The 13644-nt window shown below is 61.6% G+C and overlaps 2 protein-coding genes across 2 annotated transcripts in view; both read left to right on the top strand.

Moving 5' to 3' along the window:
- Nucleotides 1-8853, top strand: part of FIBCD1 (fibrinogen C domain containing 1) — a 28934-nt gene extending 20081 nt beyond the window's left edge. The window contains exons 5-7 of the mRNA XM_019500934.2: nucleotides 2636-2732; nucleotides 3832-4011; nucleotides 4663-8853. Of these exons, the coding sequence (XP_019356479.1) occupies nucleotides 2636-2732; nucleotides 3832-4011; nucleotides 4663-4922 (537 nt within the window). The 3' untranslated portion in view covers nucleotides 4923-8853. The remainder of the gene's footprint in view (nucleotides 1-2635; nucleotides 2733-3831; nucleotides 4012-4662) is intronic.
- Nucleotides 8854-12368: 3515 nt separating this feature from the next.
- On the top strand, nucleotides 12369-13409 carry QRFP (pyroglutamylated RFamide peptide). Its single transcript, XM_006260015.3, has one exon. The coding sequence runs from the start codon at nucleotides 12369-12371 to the stop codon at nucleotides 12747-12749; it is 381 nt and encodes a 126-aa protein (XP_006260077.1). The 3' UTR covers nucleotides 12750-13409.
- The last annotated feature ends 235 nt before the right edge of the window (nucleotides 13410-13644 follow it).

Raw genomic sequence — 13644 nt, 5'->3', positions numbered from 1 at the left:
AGGCAGCTCTCTGTCCATGCCCCAGCCTCACATTGCACACGCGTGTGACACCTTCCGTCACCTCAGAGCACTTCACAAACATTTGCAAATGAAGCTTTGCACCCACACGTGTCTGGAAGGCAGCAGCCAGAGATGTAGCATCTCGCTGCAGCTCCGGCGCCGGTCAGGGCGAGATCCCAGGCATCCCAAGGCCCACCGTCAACTCCTCCGAGCATGTGGGAAGCAAGCGGGATGCAATCTCCACCTTGTCCGGGGTCCAGCCTGCAAGCTGAGCACTGATGGGAACATGCTCCAGTGCCTGCCCCAGGGACGTGATGCCCTGCCCTGTGCCACACAGAGGGGGCACAGAGGCCACGCAACTCGGGACAGATCCGGGAGAACCCAGGAGCCCCCTAGTCCCTGGTGCCAAGGGATGTGCCTGCTCCAGCCTGAACAGGGAAGGTTTCTTGCTTGCCCCAGCCGTGTCTGTCGAAGGAGCCCTGCACATGGCTAAGCTGCCAGGTGTCTCTCTCATCAGCGAGCCTTCCTCAGGCCCTGGGCTAATGAAGACAGGCCCTGCACGCCTCTATGAGCACTGCGCCGGCAGGCAGCCTGTTTACCACGTCCGGGCAAAGCCGATTAAGAGGGAGCTCCTTCGCCATCCCTCCCTCCCCCTGCACACTGCCCATAGGAGCTGGCATCCAGGAAAATCAGCTTCAGCCCCTTCCAGCCAAGTCTGAAGAAAGCCCCTTGCAAAGGGCTTAGCCGCAGCTCAGCACCGGGATAGATATTAAGGCTCTAATTCTAGGAGGTAAGCACGCCACGGATCAGAGGGGCACCAGCCACGGGTCATACCCAGCCTCTCCCCCTGCCCGGGCATGAGCCAGGTGGTGCCCTGTTGCTGATCCCAGCTGGACACTGGCTATAACCAGGGTGCCGTTGGAGGTGCCCAGGAGATGGGGCTGTGCTGGGGACTGGCAGGGGTGGCATGAAGGCAGCAGATGTCCAGGCTGCGCAGGAGCTGGGATTTCCCAGTCAGCAACCCCTCATGCAGTTGACAGCAAATACAGCACCGACCACGGCCCCGGTGCCACTAGACATCACTGCACAGAGGGCTGGCTCGGCAGGAGCGCTGAGCACCCATGGTCTGTGATCCCGCCGTGAGACCTCATTGCTCTGCAGGCCCGCCCTGCTTTCATTCTTTTCCAGGCTGGCTGCAATGGCCAAGCCTGATGCAATTAATCAGGGGCTGGAAGCTTAATTACATCCAAGTGGCCGGGCAGAAGGCAGCCTGCTCTGGATCCCTGTCAATAAATCAAACTGGGAGCAGGCGACGAGAAAACAGACGGAGCAACGTGCCAAATAATGCAAGCCTGAGGCAGCGCCGCTGGGGACGGTTCCCCGCTGCGGTCACAGGAAGGCCCATGTCAGCCAATGGATCTACCCTGAAGGCAAGACGGCGCCATTAGACACGGGGTTGTGGACCCCAAAATAGCAAGGGATGGGGAGTGAGAGCCCAGGACTAAGCAAAGTCAGATGCTACTCCCTGCCTGCCTGCCCCTCCCAGCTGCAAGTTGGAGATAACTGCACTTTTCTGCCTCCCAAGGGTTGCAGGATCGATGCAAAAGATTAGGGGTGCTTGGATGCTGCATCTGTGAGGCCTGCATAAGTACCTGAGAGAGAGGCTGGAAGTATTTGCAGACCAGTCATCCAAGGCCCACGAGGTTATCATAGTACATCTTCCTTTCTCGCGACAAAGTATTTAGCAGAACCCAGATTCGCTGGAATCGGACCAGCCGCACCATAAATGCTCCTGATATGGTCTCAGGGGTGTAGGCTGTAGCTGTGTTGGCCTGATATGGTCTCACACTTACAACCTCCGGGCTGTCAACTGTGGGTCTTAGCACCTGCACCACCCCAGTCTCCACAGCTCAGTGGTGATGGACCAGAACAGCTTAGCAGCTCTTACTGGGCGCACGTGCGCTCAGGGCAGGGGCATCAGGAAGCCACAAATGGCCTGGGGGACCTTGAGCAAGCCTCCTGTCCTTCAGTGCCTCCGTGCTCCATCTGTACGAAGCCAGGAATGATACTTCCCTTCTCTCACCCTGTCCCATCTAGGTACATCTTAAGTTCTCCGAGGCAGGGATGGTTTCTTATGACCCATATGTACAGCGCCTAACCTGCAACACAGATCGTAGCATGAGTACTGATGATGCCTCCATTCCTGACACGGGCACTGGCTTAGGGCAGAGCTGCTGCTGGTGACATACAAGCTGAGCCAACACCGCTGTTCTGCCAAACCCCACGCTCTATGTAAATTAACCAAAGCCTTTCCCAAAGCCGGGAAAACTTGAGGTCTTATTGCAGGTCCCGAGCAAGGGATCAAGTTAATTCTTTTATCTGAGCCATGTCACCCGTTCCCAGGAGCCAGCAGAAAATGACTCCGATTACATGGCTTTCCCCCCGGCATGACACACTCAATAGTTCCCATGTAATTAGCACCGTTAAAGGGCTTAATGTGTGCCCACGTCTAATCAAGCCCTAGCACTGGAGTGCGACTGAGCAGGGGGAAGCCAGCAGGCTGCTTTTCCAGCAGCCACTTGCCTGCTCGGGCCACCTGCTCTAACGCGGCTCTGCTGCGGTTGTGTTTCCCCAGGTCTTTCAGCGACGCGAGGATGGCTCTGTGAACTTCTTCCGCGGATGGGAAGCGTACCGGGATGGATTCGGGAAGCTGACAGGAGAGCACTGGCTAGGTACGGCCTAGCCGTAAGCCCAGGAACTAGCTGGGCACGAGAGGGGTCATGATTTCAGCTGCCCAACAGCAGAGAGGGTCGGGTTGGGAAGGTCCCGTGTGCTGGCTGATCAGCGTGTCCCTGAGCAGGGCTGCCAGGGGACAGCTCTCAAGCGGAGAAGCCCAGGGCCAGGTGCACTGGCACCAGAGAGCAGGCACTGCTGATCCCAGCATGTACCTGCCTGCTCCCAGGGCTGGTGCATGTCTAAGGCTGATCGTGGAGGCTGTGAGTAGGAACTGCTGCCCAAGAGGAGAGAAACGGGTCATGCAGTGCCCCACAGCTGGGGCCAGCGCACCAGAGGAGCAGCAGAATCACATCTGCTCTGTACCCTGGGCTGCAGGGGTTTGTTCCCAGTTGTGTGGGTGCTGGCACCTTTGAATCCCAGGGAACAAGTTGGGGAGGGAAGGAGGGCGAAACAGAGACAGCCAGACTCACCCCCACCCCTCTGCCCCTCAATGTGCTACTCACTTCCACCAACAGCTCTCGACACATATAATTAAACACCCTCTTAATTAGAAGGCAATCGAACAGGCTAGAGAGCCCTGTGCCGGCACGTGGCTGGGGGAGAGGGGCCTGTCCCCATACCGGGATTGCGATGCAGCGAGAGTCCTGTCCTTCGGGGTCCACCCAGGGCACCGGCAGGTGCTGCTTTAGCAGAGGTCGAACCGAAGCATACCAGGAGTTTCGCTGCAGGCACCTGGGAGGTGGGACAGCCTGCTGGGGCAGGGGGCCAAGGCACCCAATGCTGGGAGGGAAGCATGCACGCATGTACATGCATTTTAGCACATCAGTTCCTTCCACAGAGCCAGACCTCATGACATGTGTATGCCTGGCTTGACTAGGGCACATTAGGGATGAGCTACTGGCCTCCAGGGCTTCCCCACATCCCCCAGGGACAGAGCAATGCTGCATTTGCTCTCCTTGCTCCTTCCCACCTACTCAAGGGTGAAGCCCAACGTCTGGCTGCCCCAGGGCGAGAGGGACCTGCTTCCAGAAACAGGGCTTTGGCCTCGGCCTCAGCCAGGGTGACCATCTCTCTGCCTCTGGCTTTGCCCCACAGGGCTAAAGAGGCTCCATGTCCTGACGGTGCAGGCCAACTACGAGCTGCGCATTGACCTGGAGGACTTCGACAACGGCACAGCCTACGCACACTATGGTGCATTCGGCGTGGGTCTCTTCTCCGTGGATCCTGAGGAGGACGGCTACCCCGTCACCGTCTCCGACTACTCTGGGACAGCAGGTCAGACTGCCAGGCAGGTCCCGTGGAAAGGGCACAAGAAGCTGGCACAAGCCAGGTCTGTCAGAGCCAGCCCCGTGGCTGACAGTGCTCGAGCACCAGCTTTGTCTCGGGATGTTTGTGTACCCGTGCACCCAGGTGCCAAGTAAGGCGAGTCCAGCTCCTCGGACACCAGGGATGCTGTGGGTTGGAGCTGGGCCTCCCCCAGCCCTACCAGAGCTCCTAGCACTAGGATGGCAGGAGCTGGGCTGAGATCAGGAGTGAGGGGCATCGGCAGGGCTGGAGGGAGACCGGGGTGGGGCCGTGGGTCTGGAGGCAGAAGCACTGCGGGCATGTTTGGGGCACCCAGGTCAGGCTGCAGAGCCAAGGGAGGTTGCAAAGCACCCAGGCCCCCCGCACACCCACCAGCCCAGCTGCCTAGTGCTGCTCACCCCACTTTCAAGCCCCCAGGCACTGCTGAGTGCCCCTCACTGCTCCACTGACACAGGCCCTAGCTCCAGCACTGCGCTGGGCATGGGGTGCGCCCACGTCCCTGGCCAGGGAAGGGCACGGGGTGAGGCTGCCCCAGGGCATCCCAGGGGGCAGACCCAGCCTGCAGCGCAGTGGCAATTCATGGGCACTTCCCTGAAAGGTGCTGCCATCTCTACCCTGCAGGAGACTCCTTCCTGAAGCACAACGGGATGAGGTTCACCACCAAAGACCTGGACAATGACCACTCGGAGAACAACTGCGCGGCCTTCTACCACGGCGCTTGGTGGTACCGCAACTGCCACACCTCCAACCTCAACGGGCAGTACCTCAAGGGGCACCACAGCTCCTACGCCGATGGCATCGAGTGGTCCTCTTGGACGGGCTGGCAGTACTCCCTCAAGTTCACCGAGATGAAAATCCGCCCTGCCAGAGATGAGAATTAGCCCGATGGCAGACCCCCGACGGCGAGACCCCACGCCTGCCCTTGCCCCTGTGCTCCCTACCCCGCCACTCAGTATCGTCTTGTCCGTGAGTCAGGGGCTGCCGAGGTGAGCGCCCCCCACCAGCCTGGTAACGTCCCGCTCCGGTCCCCCCCGCGGCAGGGGACGCGCTGCGTGCCAGGACAGCGTCCGGCTAGCCTCGCCCTCTCGAGCTGCGTGACCGCTTCCACGTGAGACAGCTCAAGAGAGGCCGTGTGGCAGCTCCCTGCAGAAGACGGGCAGGTTTCAGCACGGGGCAACCTTGGTGCTCCCTGGACATGTACACACTCCCCCAAGGGGGAACACCCTCCTGCATGTGTGACCCCCCTCAGACGGCTTCTCCTGGGGCAGCAGACTGGCCTGGCACAGGCCCTGCCATGTGCTGACTACACGCGGGAAGGCAGCGGTGCAGAGCCTGCATGGCGCTCTGCACCTGGCCCCGCTGCACCAGGGCTGCCATCCCCCGTGCTCTGCATGGGCACGTGCTCCTGTGGGAGCTGGACAGGGATACAGCATGCGGCCCCCTGCTTGCTGGGTGGCAGCTGGGGCCGGCCTGTGCATTTACTGGCCGTTCTTCACCCACCCGCAGCCTGCACCCCGGGCCAGCCTCTGGCACACCGCCTCATGCCTGTGATCCCAAGCAAGCAGAGGCCCAGCCCCTGGCTCCCACAGCACCTCTCCGACGGGCTGGCTGCATTGGCACCAGCAGCCCACCCAGCAGTCAGCTCCCTGATGCCAAAGCTGGGTGAGATCTGTGGCCTGGGCCCTTGCAAAGGAAAGCTGGCACTGCCCGGTCCAGCTGCCATGGCCGAGAGCTGAAGCAGGCACCGAGGCTGCCGTGGAAGCCCTCGAGGATACATCTGGATCCTTTTGGCTGCCAAGCCTGCAGGGCACGGGGTGACCCCCAGCCCATCCTCGTGGGGACAACACCTTCGCTGCACAGTGGCTCTCACCTTTCCTGAGCTCCTCCTACGACTGAGCCGCTGCCCATCACTGCCCAGCTCCTGCTGTGGCCCCGCAGTCTTGTCCGACCAAGAGGAGCCACCCTCCAGCTTGCCCCCCTGCGGAGAGTCAGAGCCTGTCACATCATTAAGGTGCTGCAAAACAACAAAAAAAAGTCCCACGGAGCAGGGCTTCATATCTGTGGGGCGCTGATAACCATACCGCAGCCTCCGCCTGCCAGCCGGGGCCTCACACTGGCCAAGCCAGGCGGCTTGTCCTGGAGGCACTCCAAGAGCCATTGTCCTCCGAGGCTGGCTCAGCGGAAGAGGAGAGAAAGGCAGGAGGATGAAGGGCAGCCACGGCGCAGCGCCTGGAAGTCACAGCGAGCGCAGCGGGGCCCTTGCCAAAGAGCCATTCAGCAGAGCAAGCTGTTCAGCGCGGAGCCCAGATGTTCCACCGCGGGATCTCTGCCCAGCTTTCCTGCTACCCGTCCCCCTCCGGCATTTAGGGTCAGTTTGGCTGGTCGCTCTGCAGGAAGCCACGCTGCAGGTAGATGTCCAAGCAGCCCCCAGGGCTTGCAAGGAAAGGGCGGGGAGGGGAACCTGGCAGTGATGCCGCTGCTGATTGAGATGCTGAGGATGGCGCGCTGAGAGCAGGAAAGCGCTGGCCCCATCTGCTCGCGGGGAAGAGGATGCAGGTTGGGTCTAAGCTGGAATTGCTTGCACAGAACTTAGCACCTCTAGAATGAGGGGTGTGAAAGGGTCGAGCCGCTCCTGTTGTCACCCCAACGCCGCTCCTCCAAGGCCAGGCTGGGACCCAGATCCCTTGGACTTTGGGCAGTGCCCCAAACACTCCTGGACAGGCCCCAGCTACCCACTGCATCATGCAGGCCAGCTGTGCGTATCACTTCCCTCCTGCCCAGTGCTGGCAGGTGGAGGAGCGCCAGGCCGGCAGATGGACGTGGAGCCAGGTGTGGGCTCTGATGTCAGCGATGGAGACCGTCCCCTGCCGAGGAGATGGTGCATGGCAGGACACTGCAGGGAGGAAGACAGCAACTGAAAAGGCTTTTGTAAACTGGCCTGCCAAGGACAGCGGGACGTCACTGCTAGCACAGGTCGCAGGGACTTGGAGGGAGATACTCTCATCATACCTAGGTGCGGGAGGGAGTGGGGAAGGATGTAGCTTTGGGTTAGATGTCTGGAGCTTGCCAAGGTCCCAGCCTGTGGGCTGCATTTGAGAGACCATCCACGGACCCTCCTCTCACCCCTCTGAACATTGGGCTTTTAGGAAAGGCCCAGAGCAGGTGCTGCGGTGATGAGGGAGAGGAGGGTGCGACTGATGTGGCAGGGACAGCCCAAGCCGCTCGTGCCCCCTGCTCCCCAGACCACAGCCTGCTCCACGCTACAGCACCCAGGGCAAGAGAGACTGTCCCTGCCCTGCCAAGCGTGTGACCCCCCCCCTCCCCTCGCAGACTGAGACTAGGGAAAAGGCAGGCGGTCCCATCCCCATCATACAGCTGGGAACCCAGACAACCCCGATTTGCCATGTAGTGACAGTGGAAGAGGAGAAACTGGTGCTTGTCCCCAGCTCAGTCTTGCTTTTTTCTTTTAAAAGTCTCCTTAAAAAAAATTTAAATCACAGCATGTGGGAGCTAGCAGGTCGTCGGCCACGGGACCGTTTGGCTTCCCAGGGACTGCCCCTAAATAGCACGTGCAGAGAGAGGGGACAGGACCTCTTCTGCACTGGCGATTACTGTGGTTTTCTCCACCCTGCTGCGTCGAGCCTGAACGTCCGAACTGAGCCATCGAGGCCTGGCCGGGGTCATTGACTGCTCTGCTCAGGAGACCGATCCCCTCAACCGAACCAGCAGCCCTGTGAGTCCTTCTTCCCATCCCCACCGCTCTACATGAGACCCTCTCCCTCTTCCTACAGCCACATGCCAGCTGAGTTAGCATCACAAAGCAGCACAGCTTGGGGGCTTGGAGGCAAAGGACCCAAGCTGGGGATTTCTTACCAGTCCTGGAGTTGTTGGGGGGATGCACCAATGCCCCCACCAAAGCTACCAGGGAGGCTGGGCCCCCAGGGGATGAATTCTGTGACCCTGTTCCCAATTACAAGCCTTTTATAGTCCAATGGGACAGATTGTGAATAGTTTTTACAGCCTTTGCCTTCAGGATGGAAGGAACTCATTGCTGCAGGTGCCAGCCAGACCGTCAATGCAGCAAGCCTCATGCAAGCATACAGGGTGCTCCCAGCCCCCCACCCCAGCCTGCTTTCCCGGGGGCTGATCAAGGGGAAAGCTGCAGGCGCAGGGCTCGGTGACAGGGCCTTGTGGCCGTAGCTGTCCCCACATCACCCCAGACTCCCAAGTCTGTTTTGAATGGCGCAAGAGGTGCCTAATCCCATCGGAGGACGCGGGATTTACAGGGATTAGCTCTGAGTGCATGTCAGTCTGCAGTCCCTTAAAGCAAAGCCTCCCTGCTATGACACCTGCCCCTGGGAGGAGAAGGGAGGGCAAGACATGCACAGCCAGTGACACCCGATGCTGGGAGGGTGAGGGTTGTGCGGCGCAGCCCCTTTGTACCCACCTGGCCTCCTGCCACGCGGCTCCCAGACCTGCAGCACAGCCAACTTCAGGCCCTTCTCCAGCACAGCGAGGCCTCTTGCCCTCTGGGCTTGGTCTCAGGGCCAGGGGGGCTGTGGATACAACAGTGTGTTGGGCTCCTGGCACACCCAGTTTCAAGCTGGGTACACTGAGGCAGGGTCCTGCAGGCACCTGGTGGCGTGTGGGCAGCAGCAGAGCAGGGCCACGGCTGAGGCAGGCTCGGGTGTGAGCTCCAGGGCGGGTTGTGGAGCATAGCAGGGCATCGCTGTCAAGGCTGGGTGTGATCGCTGGGCCGGCTGTACACGTGGACTTTCGAACTCTTGAATAAAAGGAACTCGTCGTTATGTACCTCTTGTCCCAGCCTCCCTCTGCCTTCGTTACGGTCCCGTGCCAGGGGTCTCTGGGGGCTGGGCTGGGCTGGGCTAGCCGTGGCACGCCACGTGCCGCAGAGCTCCTGGCTCACGTGGTCTGATGGGGAATGTGAATCTCCTCTCTGCAACCGAGAGGGGCTGCCTTTTGCCCACGTCAGGGACCAGCAAGCTCACCGGGGTCCTATCTGCAGGGGCTGAGCAGTGGGTTCCTGCTGCTGCCGATCTGATCTGCTTGGTCAGACACGGGAGAGCTCGAGGCCCTTCTCTTTAACCGCATGGCCAGAAGCAATAGGCGGGTCTTGGAAAGGAGCTATCTTCTGCCAAGTGAGAAGGGGCAGGTTTGAACCAACGGCCCCTCCCCGAGGCCTGGGAACCAGGGGCAGTTATATACCCTTTCAAGAGGTACACGTGCTGCAGGGGCGGGCAGCAGTAAGACTGCTGCATCACACTGCAGTCCCCGAGTGCCCATGCATGCAGGCGGCACCACCGCCACACAGGGAGGTCTGGGGGTGAAGGATGCCCGCCCGGTGCACAAAGCGGGGACCAAGGCCCGTTCCTCCCCATTCTCTGAAATGGGAACAAAACATGCCTCTCAAGAGCAGAACAGCTTGATGTGACTCATTGCTTGCCGCTGGCAGGGAGCAACCCTGCTCTGAGGAGAGGGGGTTGGGAGGCAAATGCTTTGCAGAAGCCGCCCGTCTCCCTTTTCCATGGGCCCGGGGAAAGCTGCATGCAGGTCTGTGTCCTGTGGTGGCTGGAGCTAGCAGCGGTTCCCAGCTAGCCCCCAGGTGCTCGCCCCCCCAGCAGCTCTCCACATGCCTCACCTTGAGACAGGAGCAAGAACAAGGCTCAAGTACTGCAGAGCTTGTAGGGGAGCTGCTGCCGCCTTGCAGGCATCTGGACTTGCTGGGCACCCCCTTCATCCCCCCACAAGCTTGAGCTCCCCCGGATGCGGTGAAGCCGACAGGCTTGTGTCTCTGATGAGGCGCAGGGGCTGCCCGTGCAAGCAGGTGTCGAGGGGGGCACAGCCTCAGCTGGTGGAAAGCAGCAGCTCTGTAGCAATCGGCTGCTCCGGGCTTTTGCAACCCAGCTCCAAATGCAAACGCCACACCCAGGCTTCACCATCACTCCCAGGTGCCTTGTGCGAAGCCTTCACACCATGAGCCCCTCCCTCCCCCCCACTCTGGGAGGCAGGCCAGAATGAGTATCCATTGTCTACAGGCGGGGATACTGAGACTCGCCCACGGTCACACAGAGCCGGTAGCAGTGCCAGGAATGAGACTGGGGCATCCCAGGCACCCGAGCCCAGGTTCAGAGCACTGGACCAGACAGAGGAGCTGCGCCTGGGGCTGGCAATTCCCCACCGAAACCAGAGGCCACTGCACATGATGGGTCCCAACACCCCTGCCCCTGCCTACCCACCCTGGAGGAGGGGGGCACTCATTCAAGGCAAGTCGGGAGGGAGGGACCGGATCCTGCCAGCCAGGGATGGAGGGGTTTCCTCGAGGCCTGGGGCCGGGGTAAGTCCCAGCAAAGTTGGCAGGGAAGGCACTGCTGCGAGAGCTGCAGGGGCATCGAGGCTGGCTGGTAGATGGCCTCGACCAACCAGTACCTACATGCTGCCTACTGGAGCTCAGCCCGGCCAGGATCTCCGAGCTGGCAGCTCCTGGGGGCTGCAATTCCCTTTCCCTGTCCCAGCGACAGAGCTGGGTTGCCAGGAAAGCCACGGGCCCCTCCCGCCGTGAGCCGACACGGCTTCTAGCTCTCAGCACGTGTCCGTGGGCTTGTTTTGCTCGCATCCCCTCCCAGGCCTACCACGCATCCAGAGGACTGACGGGGATGGGAGCGCTTTGAGCCCGCAGCTCACAAGACAGGAGTCACCCCCGGCTCCGGCCCGCGTGCCTCATCGCTGGTCATTAGCGCAACTTGGGACCTGCCTGGCTAACAAGGCACCAAATGAAGCGCACATGCAGGGCTGATTAGAGCCAGCTCCCTGCTGCCATAGCGAGAGCGCCGGTAGCCCCCTCCACCACGCCGTCTCCACCTGGCTCCCAATGGGATCCCAGCCTCTGGAATGTGCGGCAATAAACCCGCCGCGCTGGCGGCGTCCTCGAGGACGCCGTGGTGATTAATGCAGCTGCTTATTTAAAGGAGGGCAAGCTGGACAGGACAGACCAGCTGCCAAGGCCGCGGGCACGTGGGGGAGCCCCTGAAGAGGAGCAGGGTAAGTCAATGCACCTTCCCTGATCTACTGGCCCCAGCGAGGGACTGAGCGCCCCTGGCTCTCACTGCAGCCCATGGGGGAGCTGAGGGCAGCGCACGGTGGTGGCGCTGGACTGGCTCAGGCCTCCGGTCCTCCCCTAGCCACAGGCAACCTGAGGCTCATGCCAGCTCCTGCCTCATGCGGGGAGCTTGGGTCTGCTCCAGAGACCCCAGGACGGAGCATGGGGTGCTGTCCAGCTTGGCCAGCTTCTGGACGGTCAGCTGGACTGAGCAATGCCCGGGTCTGAATGGGGATCTGAGCCCCCGAGGCAGAGGGCTGCAGCCCTCCCTCTCCAGTGTCCTGCTGGCAGCTCCAGGCTCGGTCTGAAGCTGTCTGCGGTTGCAGCACAGGAGGGATCAGCTGCTGCTGGGGCAGGGGTGGCTCATGGACAGCTGGCCCACCACCACCCTGCTGGGAGAGCAGCCAGCGGCAGCACAGGGAGCTCGCCCTGCACAGCCCCACGACTCCAGCTTCACAGCTGAGCCTGCAGCCAGCGTGGCTTGTTCTCCAAGGACGAGGCGGAGGACCCCACAGCCACCCGGCAGCAGCTTCCTCCTGCTGCAAGTGCAGGGCCTTGCTCTGAAGCGCTCGGGAGAAACGTTTCCCTTTGCCTCCACTGCACCTCTGCCAAGGTGGTAGGTGGAGACCACGCACCCCCTGGGGTCGCCCCCACAGAGTTGGTTGCACAGGCGTGGTCTCCAGCCCCCTGCCACCTTCCTTCAGCATCCATTAGCCAGCGCTGTGCACCGGGGACAACTCCGGAGTGCATCTGCCTTCCCTGCCGGTCCTAGAGAAGCCCACTGCTCGAGGACCTGCTGTCAGCCTGGCCTGGCTGCCCGCACACGGCTGCTTGTGGCTGCAAAAGACCAAGTAGCTACAAGGTCGTGATGCCCAGCCTTACCCCGCCAAAGCTCCTAGTGAGAGCAGGTCTCGCAGGGGCAGGAGGCTGAACGGATGCTGTCGGCTCCCCCGGACCGAGCTGGTGGTGCCTGGGAGCGGAGCTGGGGTCCCACTGCCAGTCCCGGGGGCTGGAGGAGACTCCAGGAGGCTGCCGGGCAGTGCCAGGGACCACTGTAATAGAAAAAGCCATGACCCCTCACCACGAGGCACTGCCAGTCTGCCTGGTCCCCCAGGGGCTGAGCAGGCCTGTCCCTGGGAGTCGAACCCGGGAGTGATGGCTGCTGGGGAGACGCTCACACCTGTAACCCTTCTCCGTTCCCACCCCGCAGATGAAGGCACCCTACTCCTTGTCCTGCCTCCTGATGCTCAGCCTGGGCACCTGCTTCCCTCCGGATGACCGAACAGGGCCAGGAGACCCAGGCCCAGCCCTCCCGCTCGAGCCCAGCTGGTGGGACGTGGTGGCCTGGAAGAGGAGCACCGAGGACCTGAGCTCGCTGTTCAGCATGGCCAAGGAGCTGCAGGGCTTTGACCAGGAGCAGGCCAGCTTCGGGCAGCAGCAAGAGAGGCCAGGCGAGGAGGGTGAGGGCATCCGCTTCCAGCCGCGGGACGACGGGGAGAAGCGCAGCGGCGTGCTGGGCAGCCTGGCCAAGGAGCTCAACGGCTACAACCGCAAGAAAGGGGGGTTCAGCTTCCGCTTCGGCAGGAGGTGACCAGCTGCCTGGTCCTGGGATGCCCCAGGGAGGTGGGGGGCTCACCCCAAATCAGCCCATCATGCCATCCTGTTCCTTTCTTACTCTTCAGCTACAGGGGCTGGGGGAGGACGGGATGTTTCATAGTACTGGGTTCGCTCTGCTCCTTCCAGCTCTGTCTCACATCCCATCCCTGCCTACTCTGGATGTGGCAGCCCCTTGCACCCAGGCAGGGGGGCCTAAAGGGAGGCTCCCAAACCCAAGCATGGCACCCCACAGCTCCCCTTCCCCTGGCACGCATCATGCTGGCAGCCTGGGGGGCCATGCTACGCCATGCATGAAATTAGGCTGAGCTAGCTCATCAGCCAGAGGGGAGGCAGACTGAGTGATCACGGTGGGATAATCCAAGTGCTGAGAGACTCTGCAGGGACTGCCAGGAGCTGACAGCCCACAGAAGGCGGTGGAGGAAGAACGGGTCCTGCCGGGCTCCGGCTGCTCTCCCCGAGTCCCGCCGCCACGTCCAAAACTGCAGGCGACCCGGCATGCAGTGCAGCGCCTGATGAACCACCACCCCTGCCAGCCGTGGGGCATGGGCCTCGATCACTCGTGCCATCCCCTGGGCCTGACGAGCTGTTCAGTGTCATTACAACGCCTGCAAACCATCCCCGGTCTGTCCGCAGTTCTTTACCCGTGGTGCCTCACAGCCCGAGCGCTGGGCTCGGCTGCCGGTCTGGGCCTGGTGCAGCACGGCCACAGCGGCGGGGAGGTCGGTGGGGGAAGCCGCAGGCTTGCATCAGTGCCTGTGACCAAATTGATGCCATTAGGCATTTCCTCCCTAACAACGACCAGCTAATGATCTACTGCAGGCCACAAGCATCATTACCTGCAGGTGCCAGGCGGTACCCCTCCAAACCAG

The sequence above is a fragment of the Alligator mississippiensis genome, chromosome 12 (assembly GCF_030867095.1).
Source record: "Alligator mississippiensis isolate rAllMis1 chromosome 12, rAllMis1, whole genome shotgun sequence".
Lineage (NCBI taxonomy): Eukaryota > Metazoa > Chordata > Crocodylia > Alligatoridae > Alligator > Alligator mississippiensis.
This window is presented reverse-complemented; position numbering and strand designations above follow the sequence as displayed.